The sequence below is a fragment of the Engystomops pustulosus genome, chromosome 8 (assembly GCF_040894005.1).
Source record: "Engystomops pustulosus chromosome 8, aEngPut4.maternal, whole genome shotgun sequence".
NCBI lineage: Eukaryota > Metazoa > Chordata > Amphibia > Anura > Leptodactylidae > Engystomops > Engystomops pustulosus.
In genome coordinates this window covers 20,540,962-20,567,421 of record NC_092418.1, presented here as the reverse complement: position 1 = coordinate 20,567,421, position 26,460 = coordinate 20,540,962, and the positions used below count along the sequence as shown (strand labels likewise).

At 44.4% G+C, this 26,460-nt stretch overlaps 1 protein-coding gene across 1 annotated transcript; it reads left to right on the top strand.

Annotated features, from left to right (window-relative positions):
- Nucleotides 1-1,648: 1,648 nt before the first annotated feature.
- Nucleotides 1,649-18,849, top strand: ERN2 (endoplasmic reticulum to nucleus signaling 2). The gene is made up of 22 exons (XM_072120103.1): nt 1,649-1,928; nt 6,476-6,593; nt 8,100-8,133; nt 8,300-8,372; nt 8,735-8,807; nt 9,334-9,456; nt 9,881-9,982; nt 10,189-10,450; nt 11,347-11,425; nt 11,745-11,892; nt 12,363-12,481; nt 12,895-13,080; nt 13,199-13,415; nt 14,247-14,337; nt 14,628-14,817; nt 15,735-15,834; nt 15,942-16,141; nt 16,221-16,368; nt 16,521-16,648; nt 17,364-17,487; nt 17,741-17,808; nt 18,020-18,849. Exons 1-22 carry the CDS (start codon nt 1,875-1,877, stop codon nt 18,200-18,202), a joined length of 2,820 nt encoding a protein of 939 aa, XP_071976204.1. The 5' UTR covers nt 1,649-1,874; the 3' UTR covers nt 18,203-18,849.
- The last annotated feature ends 7,611 nt before the right edge of the window (nt 18,850-26,460 follow it).

Sequence of the window (26,460 nt, the reverse complement as noted above, 5' to 3'; positions counted from 1 at the left end):
GGGTTAAAGGGGGCGTGGCGAGCCATTTAGGGGCGGGGTTTAGTGAGCCATCGGCTCACATTGTTCACACGAATGAGCCAGCTCTTCATGCTGACTCGTTCGCAAACAACCAATCACAACTGAGAGTGTCATTGTGGCTTATTTACTAAGGGTCCTGCGGCTGCATTTTCATCGGGTTTCCAGACTCTTTCGGCGATCGCTGTTTACCATGCGTTTAGCTGGTTTGAATCTGTTTCTATCCACTTTTTGGAAGAGTTTTTACAGCTGCTTACACTTCCAGAAATTAAAAAATATGGATCCAAAACAGCCAAACACATGGTAAACAATGCGTATAAAGACGCACCGTGTTGGGAATGAATCTACAGACCCATGCATGATGAATGTGATTAAAATCATTACAACAATGGAAGTACAGCCTCCGCCACACCAACCAGGATGTCGGGCACTTGACCGTTGCTACATCCAGGGAGTGTCACCTGTAGGATCCGGTTACCTTCACAAAAGATCCCAGGAGTAACCTGAGCGCTGTGTAAATATGGTAATTGCTGTATTCTAGACTCGCCTAGAAAATGCAAGAGACGAAGAGAAATTTCTACATAAAACTGTTCATTAAAACCAAACCAGTATAAAATGATCATGGTTCACGCAGGAACTTTGGACAACCCAAAGATATTTAAACCAATCCAACAAACTCTGTGCATCATTTTAGTAGAAGTGTTGTACCAACATTGGTTCTAATCCCCTATCCCTAGGATAGGACTAAACAGTCTAGCTGGTGGGAGTTCTAATCCTGGGACCCCAATTGATGGAGCGGCAGGTCAAGCATGCCTACTGCTGATCCATTCAACACTATGGGAGCGTCAAAACTTGTGGAGTACAACGTTTACACCTTATCTTCGGCACCATCATGGGAGTGTGGGAAATCCCCAAATGCTGTGCCCCCACAATATTGGATAGAGTGGTAGTAGGTATGCTTGACCTGCTGCTTCATTCTATTAGTGAGCACAGGACCCCTGTTCTCATGATCTGTGTAGGTCCCAAAAGTCAGAGCACCACTGAGCAGATTGTTATCCCCTATCCCTAGGGGATAACAATTGAACTTGGTCCAATCCCCTTTATTTGTAGTGCAGTAAAGGTAAACTTACGTTTCCCCTTAGTATTACAGTGTATGAAATCTACAGCAAATCCACACAATCAGCAACAGAAACTCACAAATTCTATCATTAGATATTTCTAGCAAAGCCGCAGGATACACAAGTTTTGTGGTATTCACTAGCACAGTGTCACCCACAACCAGTACTAGTGTGTCTGTCATGTCTCCAATGGGGATGTCGGATAAAGGATGAACAATTTAGGGCATATTCAGACCTAACAGGAATTTCTTTAGTTTTCTTTATCCTTAGCTGCAGTAATGTAAAATGATCAGAGACAATACAGATATAGGATCAGCATCTGCAGAGCGCCCCAGTGATGTAATCATGGGATCAGCATAGGGATCATCCCCTGAGCTCATCGTGATCACTGTCACTTTCATCACCTCCACGTGTCCACCAACAACACAGCGAGCACTTCCGGGTACGATCGGACACGCCCCCTCATTTCACTATTGGTTGAATAGAATGTGTGTTCTCCAGTGATTGGTCGCAGCGCGCAGTGACGTAGCGGGGGAATCCTCTGGACTCAGACAGGTGCAGAAGAAGTGTTATTGTAGTCCAGATCCGCCTGATACCCGGAAACTGACACAGACTCACCCTGCTCTTTGTATACACCCGGATCATGGGGAGGGCCGCCCTACACTGACTCCCTTACTGCCCCGGACCCGCGGAGGAGGATGAGAAGACCCCCAGATTCTGCAGGTGACACCCACCATCAGTATGCACCCTGCTATGTGGCTGGCACTGGGCCTGTGCCTCACACAGGTCCTGCAGGTGAGTTACTGAGAAGATTACAACTCGCAGCATGGCTGACAGGATAGTGCGTTCTGGGAGTTGTAGTTCCACAGCCGATATGGGGGCCTAGAACTGTAATTACTCATGTGAAATGTCTTAAAATGATGGATTTGCTGGGATTTGTAGTCCCACTATACAATAGCTGAGTCCAGATAGCAAAACAATGTTCTATTTGAGTTATTATTATGCCTTCCTTTGTTCGTCCGCTCTTATTAATCCCGGTGGTGAGGAAGGAGTTAATGTTTGGTCCCTTCCCTCCCAAACATACAGAGATTAATATCAGCACTGGCTCCCTTTAACCCCTTTCACGCAGTGTTCTCTTCTCCAAAAGCAGAAGTAGTTACAAACAAATATAAAAATGTCTGTCCAAGCACAAATACATTATATAAGGGATTTCCGAAATGTAGGGGGAGCGACGGAGAATTAAAATCACAAAAAAACTGTGAGAAAAGGCAATGGAAAAGTTAGTTCTGGATTTAAAGGGAGTTTTCAGTTTTTACTTTGATGTATTCTTTGTCAGTTTCTTTTGGTTTTCAAGATCTCTGCTTGCTGTCATTCAGTAGGAAACTGATTGTTTACTACCAGGGGATGCAGGTGTTTCCTGGTCATGTGATGGATGCTTAGGGACACGACTCATTATGAGACTACAGTGACCATCTGCAAATCACTACTCACTTGTACAAGCAACTTTATCCTCTCTGTTTTAGGGATCCCCAGCAAAAGAAAGAGAACCCCCTGACGTGCCCTGTACCACACTTCATTCACTTTTAGTGGAATTCAAGGATGGTAGTACCTGAGATCCCATAAAAATAAATGATGTTTAGGTTGATGTGCTTAAAGGATTTTCCATGGTGGAATAGAACGCCTGCTTAACATGCTCTGGTTTCCAGTTCCTTCTAGTCCTGGTAGGAAGCTCCAGGGGGTCACAGGACCTGCTTCATTCTATCAGTGACAACATTGGACCACAGGACAACACTTTACTTTTCCATAGGCCTACAGTTCTGTGTTGCCCTTCCCCTGTCCAAGGGGGCCACTCATTGATCCTGTGACCCCAGCCAGGTGCAGGCCAAAAGTACTAGAGCAACACAGGAACCAGGAACAGGGATAGAAAGGCATTATTTTTTCTTTCTTAGGGGTTTTCGGATTCTTGGGAAACCCCTTTAAGGCGACTTTTAATTATCCATTCTCCTGATTGCTGTTGGTCCCCGAGGTTAGACTTCCATCTATAAGGGTGATGCCACACATGGCGTTTTAAACCCGTTTTTGGTCTGTTTTTAAGCTGTTCGTTAAAAAACTGCATGCGTTTTTGACAGGTCTTACCAGTTATCTTAATTAAAACTGGTCAAAAACGGATGCCTTTTGAAATATCACATGCATTTTAGTGCGGTTCACCACACCGTCTTGCCGCAGCCCAAGCCATGGTAATATATGGTTTCCCATGGAAAACGCCATCTGGTTAATGGGGCCTCATTGTGAGTATAGTAAAGCTACGACCAGCCATGACAGGGATGGAACTGTAGCTCCGGTTTATACTGAAGGACAGCAAGCAGAGATCTTGAAAACTTATTAATACAGTAAGCTTCTCCGCACAAAACTCATCCCATTCTGACATATTTTAAGAATTACTGCACATGATATGGAGGGTTTGCAGAGGAATTCCCAACCAGATTTTGGCGCCATTTTTCTCTCATAGAACGTACATTTTATTTCTGTCCGCAATACTAATAGACATATAAAGATATACGTTATATTTCTGTTCTGTGCTGCCGATCAGTGCTAGTCTTCCTGTGTATACATTGTGAAGCGGCCATGTTGAGCGTGTAGCGGTGGACCATAGCGTTCATTGGTCAATGTAACCATGTGACGTAGATCGCTATGGAAACAGTGTTATTGAGGCCTAGTAAATCCACCAAAACCATGGAGATGGTGGGGTGAGGAAAGGGAGCGCTGCTATTCTTAGTGTATTCAAAAGTTTTTCTGATGCAAACCACATCCATCACCAGAGATCTTAAAGGGAGTTTCCATGATTTTAATATCATGAAAAATGCCAAATAATTGAAATAATCATGTATTATGGTTATTCTGTGGTGTCCCCCTTGCTGCGTCTCCTTCACGGATTTTATCTGTACGTAGTTCATGGGATGATTCATGAAATTTTCTGAAAGAAATAATGTTGCCCGTAGGAACCCTAATGCCCTATTTTACCTGGGCAATTTGTTTAATGATAAATGATGTCTACATCTTGTAGTCTTTCTGTCCGCGGTGTAATGAGGATCTGGCGGCTCTGCACAAACCAATATTTGCTCCTGTCACTGACTAGTGTATATTACATAATGGAATTCACCCCTGCAGGCTTAATATTCAGAGTATAACCTGACTTAAAGGGATAGTCTACCTGTACGGTATCTATATCTAATATATAAGAAAAACGTGAACAGAAAAAAGCGCCACCTGTGTGCTTAGGTGGTCAGTGGTAATGCAGTTTATCTTCTTCATTTGAGTATATTGAGCCTGTAATACCAGGTTCAGGTCTAAAGAGCACAATGTCATATTGTCAATCCCTTTAAGGCCTGTGGTCACCCATATTGGAAATAAAGCGATTTCCTATTGTCATATTTGTCCTGTGCCTTATAATGATGGATATCAGGATGATATAATACCACAGTCTCGTGGACATACATCGTTCATCCTCCGGAGAATTTACTGGAGTGTGTAAATCACTTTTCCCCCCACCCGTATCATGGAGGCGGGGGGCTTCCGGGGACAGGGTCCTACCTGCACATGTCATGTGTGTGTCATCCTACGTCGTGTCACTCCTGTGCTTCTCTATTGTTCGAGGCCCCAGATTAATCCACCCATTGTGTAAACAGAGCATGGGGTAGGTGTGTGACCAGGCACTGAGTGCACCAGCTAAGTCCCTTCATATGGGGCTGCACCTGCACCCTCTGCACCACCCCTTTATAGTATAATGCTATATATAGAGCACCCAAGTCCTGTACACTGAAAAGAAATGTCCCCTTGGCATGCCCCGGCCGCTGACCTTTAGGATCCAGATATGGGAGGGGTTGTAGTTATCTGTTCACTACTAACGGCAGGTATAATCCCTACCTAAACATGAGGTGTGTTCTACACCAGGTGGGCAGGGAGTGTAGTGCAATTTTATAAAATGCAGTTCCCAATATGAGTAATCACAAGGGATGGGCTGTGCTCAGGAATGAAGGAATCAAGTTTAACAGAGAACAACAAACATACAGAGCTGGGAGAAGTAGTCAACCAATTCTGGTATTGTCAGTTACAGAGCAGCACTCACTATTCTGCAATCACTAATGACATACATGACAATACTTATCCTGTACTGATCCTGAGTTACATCCTGTATTATACTCCAGAGCTGCCCTCACTATTCTGCTGCTGGTGGAGTCACTGTGTACATACATGACATTACTTATCCTGTACTGATCCTGAGTTACATCCTGTATTATACTCCAGAGCTGCACTCACTATTCTGCTGCTGGTGCAGTCACTGTGCACATACATGGCATTACTTATCCTGTACTGATCCTGAGTTACATCCTGTATTATACTCCAGAGCTGCACTCACTATTCTGCTGCTGGTGCAGTCATTGTGTACATACATGACATTCCTTATCCTGTACTGATCCTGAGTTACATCCTGTATTATATTCCAGAGCTGCACTCACTATTCTGCTGCTGGTGCAGTCTCTGTGTACATACATGACATTACTTATCCTGTACTGATCCTGAGTTACATCCTGTATTATACTCCAGAGCTGCACTCACTATTCTGCTGCTGGTGCAGTCACTGTGTACATACATGACATTACTTATCCTGTACTGATCCTGAGTTACATCCTGTATTATACTCCAGAGCTGCACTCACTATACTGCTGCTGGTGCAGTCACTGTGTACATACATGGCATTACTTATCCTGTACTGATCCTGAGCTACATCCTGTATTATACCCCAGAGCTGCACTCACTATTCTGCTGCTGGAGCAGTCACTGTGTACATACATGACATTACTTATCCTGTACTGATCCTGAGTTACATCCTGTATTATACTCCAGAGCTGCACTCACTATTCTGCTGCTGGTGCAGTCACTGTGTACATACATGACATTACTTATCCTGTACTGATCCTGAGTTACATCCTGTATTATACTCCAGAGCTGCACTCACTATTCTGCTGCTGGTGCAGTCACTGTGTACATACATGACATTACTTATCCTGTACTGATCCTGAGTTACACCCTGTATTATACTGCAGAGCTGCACTCACTATTCTGCTGCTGGAGCAGTCACTGTGTACATACATGACATTACTTATCCTGTACTGATCCTGAGTTACATCCTGTATTATACTCCAGAGCTGCACTCACTATTCTGCTGCTGGTGCAGTCACTGTACTCATTCCTTCTCTCCATGAGAGTAACCACTAATAATTTAATCAATCTGGTGATAACATTAGTGTTCTGGATCAGTAAAGTGCTGTCTTGTATTGCAGTGTGATACTGGAGCGCCGGGCCCGCTGCCAGAGTCTATGCTCTTTGTATCTACACTGGATGGGAAATTTCACGCTGTGAGTAAGAAAACTGGAGATGTTCTGTGGACCTTAACCGATGGTGAGTTTGTTGGTGAGAAACTCCTCTGACCAAATATTAATAGAATATTCTATATACTACAATATTAGGAAATTACAAGGGTCGTCCCACTAAAGGAATTCAGTATTGATCGCTGGAGGACACCCAATGACCATGAGAAGGTAGAAGTGAATGGAGCAGTGGAAATATAAGCGCTATTGATCAATGCCATGTGGATAGGGAAACCGGCTTGTGATCCTGCAGCAGGGTCTGCAGCATATTTCATCTGTTTGCATTGATTTGACCTCCTTGTCTTGGTCTGTATGACTTGCACAGTGAGATGCAGAGATTTCTTCATCTTGTTGCCTGGGGAACTCTTGGAGTCGTGTACTAATCGCTTCTATTCACCAGAGCGACTAACGCCGTCTCCCTTGACTTCCTCTAAACAGTGTCAAGTTTCCTGACTACGGAGGTGCAGCCAGATCTAAGCTGCCCCCCGTCCTTTTCAATGTCATCATAGTACAGACGGTCCCCTACTTAAGGACACCTGACTTACACACGACCCCGAGTTAAAGACGGACCCCTCTGTCCACTGTGACCTCTGGTGAAGCTCTCTGGATGTTACTATAGTCCCAGACTGCAATAATCAGCTGTAAGGTGTAATGATTTATTGATTACAGCAAAAAAATTTTGAAACTCACAAATTGTCACTGTGGCCAAAAAAAAATGTTTTTGTCTGGATCTACCATTATAAAATATACAGTTTTGACTTACATACAAATTCAACTTAAGAACAAACCTATGGAACCTATCTTGTATGTAACCTGGGGACTGCCTGTATAGGTATACAGGCAGTCCCCGGGTTACGTACAGGATAGGTTCTGCAGTTTTGTTCTTAAGTTGAATTTGTATGTAAGTCGGAACTGTAGATTTTATAATTGTAATCCCGGATAAATTTTTTTTGGTCTCTGTGACAATTGGATTTTAAAAATGTTGGCTTGTCATAAGAACCGGGATTAAATTGCAGACACATTTGATAACTGTTACAGATGATCATTGTAGCCTGGGACTAAAGTACAAAAAATTACCTACATCCAGAGGTCCGTTTGTAACTAGGGGTCGTCTGTAAGTTGGGTGTTCTTAATTAGGGGACCACCTGTACTTGAAGGTAGTAATGATAAACTCATGTTACGATCTGGTGTGTGTACACGAGAGAGGACATCCTTTGACCCTCTTTTAGGATTCTCAATGGGATGATATACAGTACATAAACAGCTGAACCCTTTGATAAAAGGGGGTCCCAGGGGTGGGAGTACTCCTTGTAAACAGAGTCTTTCTGATGTTAAATATGGAGTAAGTTATGGCATCCTGTATTCAGTGAATCGACCGATCTGTAAGAGACAACATTGCAGTGTCTGAGACTTAAAGGGGGACTCCACTTTTTAACAGGTTGTAGCTATAAAATCTCTACACCTACTTGAGTCACTTTATAAATGCCTCTGCCCATATATCTTGCAGTGATTAGCGTTTGCCTCTGTTTTCTTTCAGATCCTGTGATTCAAGTACCGTTCTATGTGTCTGAGTGAGTACACATTCACACTGACTAGGGAGGGGGTGGTTTGTGCAGTTTCCTTGTAGAAAATGTATCTGGATGTCTGTCCTTCAATTAGCTCTAGGTTCTCCTTTCAGTCATTTCTATAATCTGCAGATCCACATGATGTCTAAACCTTACGTCTTCTATCTTGTAGACCAGCATTCCTGCCAGACCCCAGCGATGGAAGCTTATACATCTTGGGGGGAAGGAATAAGGAGGGGCTCATGGTAAGTATAAATGTTATTTGAGATATGTAACAGCACATCTATGATTTATGAGGTACCGCTATGGGTTTCCACACTAGTCCAGAAATTTCCATCTCCCATTGTTTCAAAAATTTTGTACAAACATTTGACCTTGTAGAGTGGCTTTGTTAAAGGGGTTATCACCCGTGAGTCGAGGCTCATTGGTGTACAGAGTAAGTGAAAGCCTGGGGTACAGAATTTCTAAAGTATGGTTGGTGCCCATGGCAGGTTATTTATATAATGGTTCAGACCGAGTTTCAAATATAACATGTGATATAGTTATAGGAAAGAGTGATAAATTGGAAGGAGTTTTAATTTTAATTATTTGCTTTCATGTTTACTAGAAATTGCCATTCACCATCCAGGAACTGGTCCAGTCCTCCCCATGCCGTAGCTCAGATGGAATCCTTTACACAGGTAATGGCAGCATTGCTTATGTTTACCAGCGGTGCCCAGCTACAGGGGGTATGGAAAGTATTCAGACACTTTTACGTTTTTCCCTCTTTGTTTTATTGCAACCAATTGGTAAAAATCAATTTATCATTAATGTACACTCTGCCCCCATCTTGACAGAAAAAAAACAGAAACATAGATATTTTTGCAAATTTATGAAACAAGAAAAATTGAAATATCACATGGTAATGATTATTCGGCCCCTTTGCTCAGTGCTGAGTAGCAGCTTTGGAGCTGGTGCAGCCCGGAGTCTTCTTGGGAAGTTTCTATAAGTTTCTCACCCCTGGATTTGGGGATCCTCTGCCTCTTCCTTGCAGATTCTCTCCAGTTCCCTCAGGTTGGATGGAGGGACTTCTGACGGCAGACTCTGCCATAAAGTTCAGACTGCTGGAGGCTGCAGAGATGGGTGACTCCCATCTCCCTCCTGCATCTCTGGGACTCAGCAAAAGTGGTCCCCAGTAATGGCTTTTCTATGATTACATTTGGACAGGGAAGAAGCAGGACTCTTGGTTTGTTTTGGATCCAAAGTCTGGAGAAAAGCAGACCACACTGTCCACAGAATCATCTGATGGGTTGTGTCCCTCCAGCCCCCTCCTGTACATAGGACGGACACGTAAGTTGTATGAAATTGTGTTATATATACCTGCTTAAAAGAAACCTATTACCAAGAATCTACTTATTAAGATAGATCTGATGGTTCCCTTTAATCACCTAAACCCTAAACTATGCTTGTTTAACCCTATAACAATATCTAACCTAATCTAGAGTTTATCAATCTAATTTCTCCACACCATCCCCCTCCTTTGCCGGCTCAATGTAGATGACCGGAAGTGGGGGGGGAGCTGGGTTAGGAGGCAGGGAGCCAGGTAACGTGTAATAAAGTTTTATAAAGTACTGAAATCACTCTGTATGCTGACAAAGAAATTTTAAAAATCTGCATAGCATAGGCTATTGGAAGCTGTCACCAGCTAAAAATTGCATTCCTGATGACAGGTTCACTTTGAGTATTGAGTAAACCATCCAATTTTACCATGCAGAGTACATGATTACGATGTATGACACAAAATCCCGAGAACTGCGCTGGAATGCCACCTTCCACGACTACTCTGCCCCCCTGTGTGACGAGAACTATGAATATAGTGAGTACAGTAAGGCGTGCAACATTGGTCTTCAACGTACGGCTCTTGTACTGTAGCCTTGGCAGGTACAACAAATGAGGAGCCATAACTTGAAGATGGGTGTGTTGGACATTCTATTTTATCTATAAATTTCCCTATACAATATCTATATTCTTGCTTTATGGACATGGATATTAGGGTAGATCTTTTCTACTGCTCTTCCATAGAGATGGCGCACTTTGCCTCCACTGGAGATGGGATGCTGGTGACTGCTGACCAAGGGAGCGGAGAAGTGTTATGGATGCAGAATTATGGCTCCCCAGTTGTTGGACTCTTCATGTGGCACCAAGACAGCTTGAGACGAATCCCTCATCTCAATGTGGCACTAGAAACCCTCCGTTATTTGACATTCAATTCTCAGGACATACGTCTCCTCAAGTGGAACTACCAGGCTGTGCAGGATCTGAGCAGCACCAAGACTCATCTGCTGTGAGTACCACTACATACTAGTTGCCTCTTCTAACTAGGGGCGTTCATTAGCACATATTTTATCATTGTGTAATTCTAGATCATAGTAGGTCTACTTGTTGTGTGCTTCTTCATGATTTGGGAGGTACAGTTAGTCCAAAATTTACAATATGAAGTTGTTTTAAAACGATGGGGCACATTTACTTACCCGTCCGACGGAGTTCACCCGAAGTGCATTGTCCAACCGGAATGCACTGTGCCGCAATTCACTAAGATCGTGCGCCCGATATCCTGCATGTGTCGCTTACCCGCTCAGGTACACCGGAGTTCACCATCTTCAAGTGCTTGATCTTGCAACACAATTTGAATGTTAAATCCCGCGCTCAGTCCGTAATCCCCCCCCCCCCCTCGCCGATTTCTGCCGCATGAAAGCCAGCGCAGCTGTGCCAAAATGCGATCTTGTGCGACACAATCCCCTGCGATCCCCGGACCCTTAGTAAATAAGCCCCAATGTATGAAAATGATTAAAATTGCTACATTGGCTTTTTTTTTTTTAATGGAAGTCACTTGTATCAGTGGGATTCAGAGTGTGCTCCATTTGGGCTATGATTGGTGACCATGGCAGTACCATGCAGTTTAATGACTGATGGCAAATATTATTTATAAGTTACAAACAAAGCAAGTTATATATGCATTTTTGGAAACAATACAGCTCCATATGTGTTTTGGAGGACAATCAGAGTAGATATACACTACATTAATGGCCCACTCATATCAAGTAGGATCTCATGTAGTTTTAACTCTCCTCTGTGGTAGTGCTTCAGAAAAACTGAAAACTTGGTTCCTCCATAAATTTTAATTGATGAGGTCCTAATAGTTCATGCACATTGTGTTAACTAGGATAACATACTTTTTAGGCCGTCTCTGTATGTGGGGAAACACGCCAGCGGATTCTACGCTTCCACATCCCTGATCCATGAGGGAGTCTCTGTAGTGGTGAGAATATTTTCTTTCCATATTCTTTGTGGGATTTGTCATTGTCACTAATTTTACTGGAAAGTTTACGAGTTTTGTGCAATGGTCCTACGAAAACACTTCCTGGATTCTGGTCTTATCATAGCAGCAGACTATATATGAATACATATGTACAAATAAGAGTGGTTATGGTGTGGGCACAGATTTAGGAACAGTGCTTATGACCACAAAAAGGTGAATGGTAAAGTGTTGTCATGAGGAATTTGACTTACACTGAAGAATATATTGGAATTTTTACTACAATTTCCTTTTCTACTTCTTGTTTTGGCATCACTTTCAGCCCCGGGGAATCACACTGGCACGGATAGAGGGGCCTACGACTAAGGATGTCACACTAAAGGAGTCCACTGAGTTTGATGTCACGCCAACCACGGATGTCAAGTACCCTCTTGGAAGCATTGTGTCTGCAAATCAGTGGCTTCTTATAGGTAATCGAGCACTACATGGTGTTAGTTGTGTATAATTATAATTCCTTTATTTATATAGCGGACACTTGCCAAATCGGTCCCTGTCCCCAATGGGGCTCCCAATCTAATCAGCCTACCAGTATGTTTTGGAGTGTGCAAGGAAACCGGAGGACCTGGAGGAAACCCACACAAACATATAGGGAACATACAAACTCTTTGCAGATGTTGACCCTGAGACTTGAACTCAGGTCCCCAGCACTGCAAGGCTGTAATGCTTACCACTATGCCACCAATGCTGCCCATGGATGCTATATAGTGGTATTATTTATTTATAGATGGAGCAGTTGTACTGGTAGTGGTAATCTCTATTTTCCTACCTTGCATAAGGCATGGGCCAACGAGTACCACCAACCTTAATCAGCTCCTGAATCTCCAGATAGTAATTGTTAATGATTGTGCGTCATATTACATTTATACTCTTCCTCCATTAGGACACCACGAAGTACCTCACGTTGTCCACACAACCATGCTCCGAGCGTTTCCAGAGACCCTGAGAAGGGATACGGAGAACATCATTCGTGGACCAGCACCCAGGACCCTATTTGATGATGTAAGGGTGATCCTAAGTTATAACTTGGCACCTACTAAATAATTCTAATAATAAAATGACCTTGTAGTTACAGGCCTCAAGCCTGAGGCTGCACTACAGAGGGATTTTGATTTATGTTGGGTCATATTGACCTTTGCGGATCAACATTAACGCCATGGTCATCAATATCTACAAGTACATATTCATAGGGACCTCCATGTCTTCATTGCACCTGACGTAAATCATGGAGGGAACATTTTATTAGAATCTCTCAGCCTCCGGCTTTGTGCCTATAACTACAGTCAATGATATCTCAGCCTAAAAGTTAGATAATAGAAATCAGTTTTCACAATTTAACATAAAAACTTTTTCGATTTTAAAATTGGTTTGCTCATTAGTCACTTCATGTAACCCAACCAGTTATTTCCCTACAGTTTCTGGCCCCGCAAAACCAAGGAGGATCCCCTCAGAGCGACACAGATGGGCGCATGAAGACAGAAACCAGCACTGAAGAAGCGGGCATTGCCATCCCAGACACCACAATAACTAATCTGCTCTTCACTGGGATCATTACACTTCTACTGGGAGGATGGGTGCTGTTTGGATTCACTTTTCCAAAGGTAAAAAGGTGGATGCGACCAGTTGGAGTGAAACTACAACTCCCAGCATGCCCTGACAGTCTCGGAGACGGCTGCCATTGTAGCACATGTGTGCAATGAAGGTGTCTGCGTTTTTCAGATGTGGGAGCAGCAGCGGAGGCAGCAGCAGGAGTTACAGCAGCAGCTTGAGGAGAGGCTACAACTCCTCCAGCATCAGCAGCAGATGGCATCCGAGGCCGCCCAACATGATGTGTCCAGCGGAGAGCATAGCTCAGGGAGCGGCAAGCGGAGGAGCGGCGAACACGAATATAGTCAGGCCAATGGCGTAAAGAGGCTAAGCACTGGCGAGTCAGAAGGTGGGTTCATCACTGTAACAATACATTAGCCCATTGAAACCAATGGACATCTATTTTGGAAAGGGCGTGGGCAGCCAAAATTCGCTGTGGATCCAGTTCATGATTTATAAATCCTTGCATTCCTCATAAATATGTTCCTCTTTTATTCCTCATGGAATTGTAAATTGTAAAATAAATTGCCAATTAGTTGTTACCATTCCTTTTGTTAATTGAGGATGTCCCAATGATACTGTCCCATCCCCCATTCCTTAAACAGGGGGGATATTCCCATCTTGTATATCTATGACATATCATATACATATTATATATAATATGACATAAGGACACAGCTATGATGGGTGCGGGTCCCACATCTGGGACCTATATCTATCTTGGGAACAGGTATTGGTGACCCCCTTTCTCATGGCTGGGCTGAACAGAGAGTTTATGCTCTGCCACTGTCCTTTCATGTCTGTAGGAGTGTTCACTATTTCTTGCTGCTCCCATAGACATGAATTCAAGTGAGGGTGAGGGTCCTAAAACGTGTGAACATCCATGAACCATATATGTATGTATAACTTTATTAGCATTAGGATAACAACATTTTACGTTTACATAGATTCATATTTAGGCCTCAATTCAAGAGAAATTTTCTTGTTCCCTATAGCAACCAATCACAGCAAAGCTTTCATTTTAAAACCTACCCAAGCAAAATGAGAGCTTCTTTCTCATTGTTTGTTTGCTGTGAGCAGCAAGGCCTGGTTTTCTGACAGATTATTGAGGCCTAGTGTTTCTGGCTTGTGTAATCATGTTGTTTTAGTTGAGATGTGATTCATTTTATCTCCTTTGCAGCTTTCAATGAGGAGGAGATGGAAGTGGGTAAAATTTCTTTTTCCCCAAAAGATGTTTTGGGTCATGGAGCTGGAGGAACATTTGTATTTAAGTGAGTAGAAATTGAATGTCTAAAATATATGAACCTTGTATAATGTGCATTTTACAGGTGAAGACCAGAAACTCTTATCAACCCTATTCTTCTTACAGCTGAGGGTTTGCTACAGCTAAATCCAAGCAATGCTCTGTGGGCTAAGCAGAATAGGAACACATGTTTTTCTGCTGTGGGTTTGTTACAGTGTATATGTTGGAATTTGTGCAGAGGATTTCCTAGCATACGCTCTCGGTGTAAGACAGATCTTATAATGCACACTTATGCAAGCAATGACCTTGTCTTTATAGGGGCCGTTTTGACGGACGTTTGGTGGCGGTGAAGAGGATTCTACCGGAGAGTTTTACACTTGCGGATCGTGAGGTGCAGTTACTGCGGGAGTCTGATGAGCACCCCAATGTGATCCGCTATTACTGTACAGAAAGCGACCGACTCTTCTACTACATCGCCTTGGAGCTGTGCGCTGCCACCCTACAGGAGGTGAGAGGAAGACCCCAGGGTAGAGACATGATAAACCAGCAGAAAGATTCTGCTTTGCTTACGTATCAGGCAACTAATCTTACAATGTATTTTATTCCTGCAATTTTCAACTTTATAAGGGTTCCATGAGTATACATTGCATATTATATTCTCAAAATGGTTTGCGTTATCTCTACAGCTTCTTCATATTTTCATTATAACCTTGCTAGCGAGGAGTAGAATGCCTAAAACATGTTGTATTTGAAAGTATATACGCTTTCCTTCTTTTTGGTATATAATGTATACTTGGATAATACTGCCTCCCTGTACATTATGTAAGGATAGCTAGCACTGCTGTGCTCAGTTGGACCCCCCAGCAGTGGCGTAACTAGAAGCTGGTGGGCCTCCGTGCAAAGTCTGTGTCAGGCCCCGGGCTATAATGTATGGTTTATAGTAATAGTCTTCTCATATGGGAAAGTGACACCATAAGGGCCCCCTTAACCCCTTGGGCCCGGGTGCGATCGCAACCTCAGCTCCCCCTCAAATTACGCCCCTGCCCCCAGTCTCTTTATGTATATAATAAAGACACAGATACTACTGTCTCCCTGTACATTGCATAGGGACAACTAGTACTGATTACCTGTCTCTTTCTGTATGAATAGTCTACCAGAACATTCCCCTCCACATGCCATGCCTCATCCACAGCCCTTTACACTGTCCAGCACCCTAATGTGCGATTCGCACCCACCATAGTCAGTACTCTCTATAGATAGATATAGACTGTGTATTGTCTCTACTTGTAAATTTTGTAGAAATAGGAAGTAATACCTGGTTCCTTCAGATGGTTCCTTTCCCTTATATTTCCATGCATATGTAGGATCTGTATTCCTTTTTGTTCTTGTATTTTAAACATATCTCCCTATTTTTTTTTTCTATAGTATGTAGAGAATCCATCTTTTCCTCGTGCCGACCTGGATCATGTGACCCTTCTCCATCAAGCAATGTCTGGACTCGCCCATCTGCATTCTCTCAGTATTGGTGAGATGAATTGCATTTTTTAGAAGTACAGTATATATCATAAACGCATAGCAATGGTTATAATGGTCCCCTTGTGCCAGGCTATTCACTATACCATCTCTTCACAGTGCACAGAGACCTGAAGCCCTGTAATATCCTAATCTCTCTGCCCAATGCCCAGGGCAGACAGAGAGCAGTTATTTCGGACTTTGGCCTCTGTAAAAAGTTGGGTGCGGGAAGGAACAGCTTCAGTCTGCGCTCAGGAATCCCTGGCACTGAAGGCTGGATTGCACCGGAGGTCCTACGTGATGGAAGGACGCAGAATCCAGTAAGTTATCCTAGACTTATATCTAATACTGGAAACCAGGCCTGCAGGAGGACATTGCATTTGTGCTGTTTATTCTCAGACGGCAGCGGTGGACATTTTCTCAGCTGGTTGTGTGTTTTACTACGTCCTGGCAAGCGGACAGCATCCATTTGGGGACAGCCTGAGGAGACAAGCGAATATCTTAAATGGGTCTTACAGTCTGCCGCAGCTCCAGGAGGAGACACATGGTAAGAGGCTTGGGAGAATCTGGATATTGGGCCATAGCAGCCAGTAAGGTGTCATTTAGCGTACAGGTATAAGTGCTACCTATAGCTCCTTAGGTCTGTAGCATTATTGGTCATGTGATATGTATGTAACATGCTCCAAATTGTTCCTGCAGACAATGTGGTGGCACGAAAATTAATTGAAAGCATGATCAGCAGTGACCCAAAGCTCCGACCATCGGCCCCTCGTGTTCTGAGGCATCCGTTCTTCTGGGCCCGTGAAAAACAACTGCAGTTTTTTCAGGTTTGATTGATGAAATATTTGTGCAGATGACATTCTATAATTCAAGTTCTCTGATAAAAGGTTCAGAATACTGTTTCCTCATTGAATGGTAAAATTGTACCTGTTTACATCCGTCACTAGGGGGAGCACATGAGTTTTCTTTAGACAAATTTATTAAAGGAAATCTACCTTGAAAATCACTCACTGTGGTAATTTTTCTTATATTTGTTATGCATGGCTTCCGTCCTTCTAAAATCAACTTTTAAAATGATGCTGCAGATTCACTGGCTGCTGTAGAGCACCTCCCCCCACAGTGTGCTGAAACTTCCTCTGTGGCAGTGACATTACATCAGCCAGAGAAAGGGGTGAAGTGTTGAGGGAGCAGGGGGAGGGTTAAACAGTCTAACAGCCTGTGAAGCTGCAGCACAGAGGGGCTCTGCTAACACACCCAGGAGCCCTTCTGCCTCATTAGCATAATTGTCAAGGCTTATTTTAGAAGGCAGGAAACGATGTATTCCCACGAAGACAAACCCTTTAAATGGAAGCTATAAAATATATGCATTAAGCTCTCCCTGCTTCAGGTTAAAGGTATCTTGAATTTTAGCATTTAATTATAAACAGCTAATTGAGTTCTGCTTGTAACTTCTATAAAAACTGATAAATGTGCACATCATTTTGAATTATCTATGCATTTTGGCAAACACTCCATCTGTAGTGTACTCTTCTCATGCTTCAGGATGTTAGTGATCGTATCGAGAAGGAGCCACAGGAGAGCCCCCTGATCATCAGTCTAGAGAATAATGCACGTTCTGTTACCCGGGTCAACTGGAGATTACACATATCTGTACCTCTACAGACAGGTAACACCACAGAGAGAGTACACGGGGGAATGTGTTTGGATTCCTGTGTTCTCTCCTTCTAAGGCCTCATTTACACGGCTGTTGGGGGTCGTATATACGTCCCCCATCGTTCAGCAATGGGCGTACAGAGCGGCACGTTCCATACCTGGGGGAAAAGATGGGACATGACCTATAATAACACGTAATACTGTACTGCGCCATGTTTCTCTATGTTCGTCTGAATGCAGTCTAACTCTGTTTTCTATTTTTCTAGACCTGAGGAAATTCCGTTCATATCGTGGAAATTCTGTACGAGATTTACTCCGAGCCATGAGAAACAAGGTAGATAACGCCACAGGCAGTGGTGACTACAACCTTTCCTCTTTTGGAGGAGTAGGGAGGGAAGGTGGGTGGGAGTATGAATGCAGGATAAGACTACACAGGGTTGACTTGTAGTCTGTAACCATGGAGACACATAGGTCTGTATAGGATAGAGGAAGCATTTGAGAAGCTGATTTTATAGCGATTTATTGTGTGGTCATTCTTTCTCCAGAAACATCATTACCAAGAGCTGCCGGCTGAAGTTCAGGAGACACTTGGCTCCGTCCCCGATGATTTTGTGGCTTATTTTACATCACGGTTTCCGTTTTTGCTCCTTCATACACACCAGGCTATGGAACAGTGCGCACACGAAAGACCTTTCCACAGCTATTATCATTTGGAGTCTGGACATTGACACTGCTGTATGAACCGCACCAAATACCTGCAATCAGGCCAAGCTCTAGGGGCCTGTCATTGCTGGCGCTAGCCGGACAGCACTTGATGTATTATGATCAGCGCCCCCTGTGTTTTTACAGATAATTGCACTGCCTTATGTATTTGCACAATTATTTTTATCACAGTCTTTGCTTTTAGTCAATGTGCAACACAAAGACACATCTGCAGTTGTGGTCATAAGTCCCAGACTGTCTCCAAACCATGGACATATTAGAGCAACTGCACCTGTTGTGGAACTACAACTCCCAGCTGGCACCATGGTCACCATTTAACTAGGATTTCAGCCACTGGATTCAAGATGATCATCTAAAATGTCGGGTTAATGAAGATGACAACTTTGATATGTCAAACAGTATGAATAGCGTGGGTCCTGCACCCCGTCACAGGTCATTTTACATTCCATCTCTAAAGAGTTTATTCTTGTGTGATACAAGAGGAGGAATTACATTACCTTCACCACATTCTCTATTTTACCAAATATTAAGGAAAGAAGGTTATTTTTTAAGGACTTTTTTTAAAGAAAGTAATTTATTTTGTATTTGCTGGGGCGTGTGTCTGTATATAGTCTTAACAAAAATTGTGCCAAAATATAATATTCCTTTGTCAGCATGGATTTTTCTTTTACGCCTCCCATCCAACATCTTACCTAGTGTTTGGGTGGTATTTTAGTACACTCTGTTATCCTTTAACTGTGAAAACTACATCTCCCATTATCAAGACACCCCTGATCCTAGGCATTAGTCAACTTTTTACTATGAGAACTGTCAATCTGTGGAATAGCCTGCCTCAGGCGCTGGTCACAGCAGGGACAGCGGAGAGCTTCAAGAAGGGTCTAGATGCCTTTTTACACCTAAATAACATTGATTGTTATGCTATATAGGATTGTTTCCCCTAAATCCCTTCCTCAACCAATCCCTACCCTTCCTACTCACCCATCTTCGGCGGATGCGCAGAAGAGCAGGCCCGCGCCTGCGCGGTCACTGCTCCGAAACAGGCGCGGGTCTGCTCTTCTGCGCATGCGCAGACGGCAGGATCGCCGGACGAGGGCGCGCAGCTACGCGGAGCTGCGTGCCGAAGATGGGTGAGTAGGAGGGGAAAAGAGGCTACCGGGGCGTGGAGTAGCCGCCTCGTGTAACCTCAGATGCGGCTACTCCACGCCCAAGTAGCCACATAAGTAAATTTGAATATATCTAATAAAAGTTATCAAAAAAGTGTGGGGACGTGAGGATTAGCCCTTAAAAAGGCTATCCTCACGTCCCATTGATCCACCTACCACCGAATCTACCGTTATAGGTAGATTTGTGGTGGTAGGTTCCCTTTAACACCCAAGTGTGAAACTGAAAAGAATTTTACAAGGGAGGGAATAACCAGGGTGCTGTCGTGGTTCAAGGAAACACAATTACCGGTGAGTAATTACCGGTTTCCCCCTCTCACCACGACAGCACCCAACCAGAGAGAATAACATAGACGAAAAATTTAGGGAGGGATTACTGAAGAAAGAACTCTTCGCCCAAAGGAAAGCTCCTGTGCACCTACTACGTTCAGCCTATAGTGTCTATAGAAAGTGTGAGGAGAAGACCAGGTGGCAGCCTGACAAATCTGATTAACCGATACCTCTCTGAATTCTGCCCATGAGGAAGAGACTGCTCTGGTAGAATGGGCTTTTAGACCCTCTGGTATCGGCTGGCCTGCTGCTACATAAGCGGAGCTAATAGCTTGCCTGATCCACCTGGCTATAACTATGGCTGAGGCCTTTTGCCCCCTATTCTTGCCTACAAAAAGACTATCAGATTTTCTCCAATCTCTAGTCCTGTCTAAATAAACTTCAATGGCCCTTTTAACATCTAACCTGTTAAACTCTCTCTCCCTATCCGTAGAAGGGTTACTACAGAAGGATGGGAGCCTGATCTCTTGGGATCTATGGAATCTAGAGACTACTTTTGGTAAAAAGGCCGGGTCTGTCGTCAGAACTACCCTGTCATCTAGAACCTTAAGGAAAGGCGCTCTACAGGACAGAGACAATATTTCTCCAACCCTACGGGCTGAAGTGATTGCTACCAAAAATACTACTTTAATAGTCAACCACTTTAGTGAACAAAAGTCTCTAGGGGCTCAAAGGGGTCTTTTATCAGATAATTTAATACCAGAGTGAGGTCCCAAGGGGGCACCATACAGCTCCTAAATGGGGTCATACGAGATGCTGCTTTTATGAACCGAGATATCCAGGGATGAGAGGCTAAGGGGGACTCAAACAGGGAGCTGAGGGCAGAAATCTGTACTTTAAGAGTGGCTGGTTTTAGGCCCTTATCTAATCCTGCTTGCAGAAAATCTAATATCTTAGCTATATTTGGATGAGCTAAGTTTATTTTCTCTGGACTACAAAAATCTGAGAATACTCTCCAGACCCTGAAATAAATTTTAGAGGTAACTAACTTCCTACTCTTTTGCAGGGTTGTAATTACCTTGTCTGAGAGGCCTTTCTCCCTCAAGATACGCCTCTCAAATTCCAGGCCATCAGATGGAGGTTCGCAATCTGCGGGTGGAATACTGGGCCCTGGGAGAGGAGATCGTGATTCTCTGGGAGGATCCAAGGGTCCGATATCGATAGTTCCCTCAGTACTGAGAACCATGCCCTCCTGGGCCAGAAGGGGGCTATAAGAATGACTCTGGCCTGGTCTTGCCTTATCTTCTTCAGAACTCTCGGGAGGACAGACAGAGGTGGAAATGCATACGAGAGGCTGAAGTTCCACTTTATTGAGAAAGCGTCCAGACTCGACGATCGATCTCTCGGGTCTAGGGAGCAGAAAAGCTTGACCTGCCTGTTCCTTCTTGTGGCGAATAAATCTACCTCTGGTTGACCCCAGAGTCTGGTTATCTTGGAGAAAACCATCCGATTCAATGACCATTCCCCCTGTCGTAAGAGATGACGGCTCAGGAAGTCTGCCTCCAAATTGTCCTTGCCCCTTATGTGTACTGCCGATATTGATTTTAGATTGGCCTCTGCTAGCCCTAGGATCTGATCTGAGAGGCTCATTAAGGACCCGCTTCTGGTACCTCCCTGGCGATTCACAAATGCCACCGCCGTGACATTGTCTGAGGCAATCCTCAGGTCTGTCCCCCGAATCACCGGCAAAGCTTGTCTGATCGCCTGCAGGATGGCCTCTAATTCTCTGTAATTTGAGGATCTCTTCCTGGTTTCTTCGTTCCATGACCCCTGGAATAGGAGGTCCTTGACCTGGGCTCCCCAACCCGAGGAGCTCGTATCCGTGATCATAGATAAGGGGATTCTCTTCTCTCCAAGGTTTGCCTGTCTGGAGGTTCTCTTCTCTTAGCCACCATCCCAGGGAATCCAGGATCTGCTGGGGAAGCGTAATCTTGTGGTCTAGGGAGGACTGGTCCCCCTTCCTGTTCCCCAACATGAAGAGCTGTAAGGGTCTTGCGTGATACATCACCCAAGGTACCGCTGGAATTGCTGCTGTGAAGAGACCCAGAGTCCTCATAATCTCCCTTATGGTAAGGGAATGGTTGTCTGTACAACTTCTCCACCGAGGTTACTATCTTCACCACTTTGTCCTGTGGAAGGAAAGATCTCTGCTGAATGGAATCTAATCTGATGCCCAGAAATATTTTTGACCTAGCAAGAGTAAGGGAGGATTTTTTCAGATTCACCATCCAACCCAGGCGATGTAGAATCTTCATTACAACCTTTATCAGGATCTCTAACTTTTCTGCTGAACCTGCAATCAGCAAGAAGTTGTCTAGATTTGACACAAAAGTGCCTTGATGTCTCCGTACGTAGGCTCCCACTTCTGATATCAGTTTTGTGAAGACTGGAGTGGCTATAGCACCGAGAAAGGGTAGAGCTCTGAACTGAAGGTGCTCTATCACTGCCACTCTCAGAAACTTCTGACTGTCCGGATGAATAGGGACGTGGTAATATCCGCTAGGTCTATGGAAGCCATATAACAATTCTGAAAGAGCAGGTTTATGGTTGATTTTATTGACTCCATCTTGAATTTTTCCACCTGCAGGTAGTAATTCAGTGGTTTTAGATTTATGATGGTACGGAGGGAGCCATCCGGCTTCTTTATAAGGAACAGGGTTGAATAGAATCCTGTCCCCTGATCTTGAAGTGGCACTTGCCTGAGCCCCTCCTTCTCTAATAAGGATCTCACCTCGGCTTCCAGAGCCTGTTTTGCTGTTCTTCCGGGCACTGATGTTATCCTGAAACGCTGTGGGGGAGGGGATAGAAAAGGTAACTTTAGGCCATCCTGTATGATCCCCAAGATCCATTTGCTCCCTGTAATCTTTCTCCACTCCTCCTTGAACAGGGAGAGTCTTCCCCCCACAGGACCCCTGGCGTCATTGCTGACCGGGGCGTTTACTGGAATCCTGAGGTCGGGAGAACATGAAACCCCTAGACCTTCTAGAGGATCGCCACCCCTCCTTCTTGTCTCCGGATCTCTGGGGAGATCTAAATCGCCTTGAGGGGCGAAAAAATTTCCTTTCCTGAGGTCTTGTACTAGGAAATCCCTTTTTTCTGTCTGCTGCCTTCTCCAAGATGTTATCTAGAGCAGATCCAAACAAGAATTCCCCCTCACAAGGGATACTACATAGATGGCTTTTAGATGGAAGGTCACCAGCCCAGTTTTTCAGACACAAGGCCCTTTTGGCTGAATTGGATAAAGCCATCGATCTTGCTGACAACCGTAAGGCGTCCACCGAGGCATCAGCTAAGAAGGCTGAGGCCTTCTGCGCAGTGGTAACTTCTGAAATAAGATGTGACCTAGAAGCACCGGCCTTAATTTTTTCCTCCAGCTGGGAAAGCCAAAAAAATAAAGATCTAGAGACACATGTAGCCGCGATGTTAGGTTTAAATGCGCCCGCAGCCGCCTCCCAGGAGCGCCTTAGAAAGCCATCTGCCTTCTTATCCATGGGATCCTTAAGCACACCTGAATCCTCCACCGGAAGCGCACTCTTCCTAGAGACTTTAGAAACGGCAACATCTACCTTCGGTGCCTTGTCCCAGATCTCTGTCTCCTTTTCCGAAAAAGGATACTTCCTCTTCATTGCCCTAGGGATAAAAACCTTTTTGTCTGCCTTGCGCCATTCTGCCTGGATAAGGGAGGAAATATTCTCATGGATAGGAAAAAACTTTTTCTTCCTTTCTCCTAGACCCTGGAACATAACGTCCGTTACGGAGCGCTCCTCCTTTTCTTCCTCCAATTCCATGGTTGATCTTACTAATTTAACAAGATGATCAATGTCTTCAATAGGAAACAGGGGTCTGCCTGACCTGTCCTCCTCTTCTGACTCCCCCACACTAGGGCCGGAATCTTCAAATTGCCTGGGGAATTCTCTGACCTGAGGGATCTCCTTATTTCCTGCACAGAACTACGCACCTCCTGCTGGATTAGCATACGCATGGACTCAAACAAGGCTGACTGATCCTGCGCTAACAGGCGCTGAACACATTGGTCACAATTAGGTTTTAAATATGAGTCAGGCAGATTATGTCCACAGATTCTACATGCACGATTCCTAGACTTTACAGTGGCTTTCCCCCTACGTGATTCTTCCCTCTAAAACAAGAATCACATAAGACATCATCAGGACCAGTTTAAAGGCATGGTAAGGCCACACTCCCCAATCAGCGGACTATCCCTCTACCCAAATTGTACCGTAGCAGTGTCCACCGATTCTCTACCACCTTCATTAGAACTCATCTTATTCAGTGGAGAGGGTACAACTCTGTTTCTTCCAACAACTGGAGTAACTCCTGTGGATGGCTGTGAGTGCTAGAACAACACACAGGACTCCTGTGTGGGATCTCCTTTTCAATTCTCCCGCTCGTGACGTCACACCCACGTGGGACGCTGAACGGCGCGCCACTTCCGGTTGCCGCCGGAAGTGGAGTCGGCGCCATTTTCTAGAAGACCACTGCGGGGAGGAGTGGAAACCTGCACTCAGCCGCCTCCAACTCCGGGATCGGAGACGCGCCGGAGTCCGCCTGCACCCACAGACTGCGCTGCTCTTTGCAGCATTCACATACGCGCCCCGCCGAGCGTCCCCCCTCCGGTAAGCCTCGGCGGGGGATTTTGTGCAGCCACCCGGGGGTACCTGGGACTCCCATTCCCCCCTTTTCACCGCAATTCCTGAGCCTCACTGGATCCCCCGTCAGGGACAGGAAACCACTGAAGGAGATGGGGCGTACCGCACATTTTAAGGTCTGGATTTCCTGTCCCTGGAGGTGGATCCCTCTCTCTGGTTGGGTGCGGTCGTGGTGAGAGGGGGAAATGAAGAATTTCTTTGTACAGGAGTTAAATGAAAACAAAACCTATACAATTTCGGCATCCCCGTGATTGTACCGACCCAAAGAATAAAGTAGACATGTCATTTGGGGAACACAGTGAAAGCGAAAATCCAAGGCCACAAGAAATGGCGCAAATGAGTTACCATTTTCATGGCAATTTCAACGGCATAGAATACTAAGTCCCGTCACTATGAAGTGCAATTTGTTATGCAGAACATAAGCCGTCACACAGCACCTTACATGGGGGAAAAAAAAAAATAATAATTTTGAAGGTGGGGAGTACAGTCATGGCCATAAGTTTTGAGAATGACAATTATATTGTCACATGATCTGTTCCCTCTGGTTTGTCAGATGTATTTCTGTCTGTGATACAAACAAGTGAAGTCATATTATGAGTAACAAAAGCTTTTGTCAGTGAGAAGGAGTTACTGCAGCAAGTCAGTATCTGCAGTGTTGTCCCTTCTTCAGGACCTCTGCAATTCTCCCTGGTAGCTCACTCACCTTCTGGACCCCATCATGACTGATCGCCATCCATTCCTGCACAATCAATGCTTAAGGCAGGCCTGCAATGAAGTTGAAGGGTGTTTTGGGGAAAAAAAAAAAGTTAATTTTCTAGGCAAATATTGACTTTGCAATTACCATATACTCGAGTAGAAGCCTAGTTTCTGAACAAAAAAAAAAAAAAATAGGTTTTACCAGGTTTTTGTGGTAAAATTAGGGGCCTCGGCTTATACTCGAGTATATACGCTGTTATGCTGATCACTTTATAACATTCTGGAGTATATGCAAATTGCAGTAGACTTGTAAAAATTAACATTTGTATCATTCTCAACTTTTGGCCATGACTGTAAAAAGAAATGCACACAAAAATGACAAAGGGCATTTGGAGCAAATCCACCCCCCCCCCTTCCGCATAAGAGTCGTCACTAAAGGGAATAGAACCAAAAAGCATGACAGATGTAAACACTTCCCTACTGGGGACAGCAAAAGTAACCAATTGCCTCTACAGAAAGGCAACTATTTATCCACAGCAATTAGTCCAGTGACCTCATCTTGTGAGCTTGCAAACTGGGGCAACCCAGGGTGAGATAAGAGAAGGACATGCACTAATGTCTTAGCGTGGCACCCTACCTACCCCCCAGGCCAATTTATGAAAGGACAAAAAGATGACTAGGCCTGCAACCACATTGTTCCAATATCAGACAGAGCGGAGGAAGATTAACTCAGCATCAGACCGCTCATTGCACATAAAAGTTGAGCTGCTAAATACTTAAAAAAGTCAAGGACAGTGGCCCCAGCCTGTGATTTAGGGTGACAGAGTGGACAGATTGGAGCTACAGCTCAACAGTTTCCAAGCTGACACCTTGTTCCCAGGAGGTAAACAGAGGGGCTTTATTTAAGGGAGAACAAGAGGTATACAAGCTCTCAAATTTAAGTCCTTCCACTATTGTCAGACTACAGAACAAAATGTTCCTAGTAGTTTAGGAGTCAATGGGAGGTCACCCAGACTTCATGGCTGAGGATGCTGAGATTCTGCTAGCAAGATGGGGCATGTCACTATATCCAAACCCTCTATAGTTTTACCATAAGAAAAGTCAGTGTCCAGTTCCCCCTGTAAACACATTACTTACCAGACTGAATTTCTCACATGTGGGATGAAATCTGCCAGCTGTACATTGTGGCCATGCTTGGTATTGCAACTCATCCCCAGGTGAGAACACTGACCTCTTCAGGCAGCCAGTTGTCCCATCCTAAGCTGAGGAATCCAATGACAATTTTGTCAGGTAACACCCCCCTTAAAATATCACAAGAATGATTATTGAATAGCGAAACCAACATCGCCTTTAAGGCTTTTAAAAAAATCCCAGGAACTGTTGAGACGGAAGATACGAGACCAGAGGTGC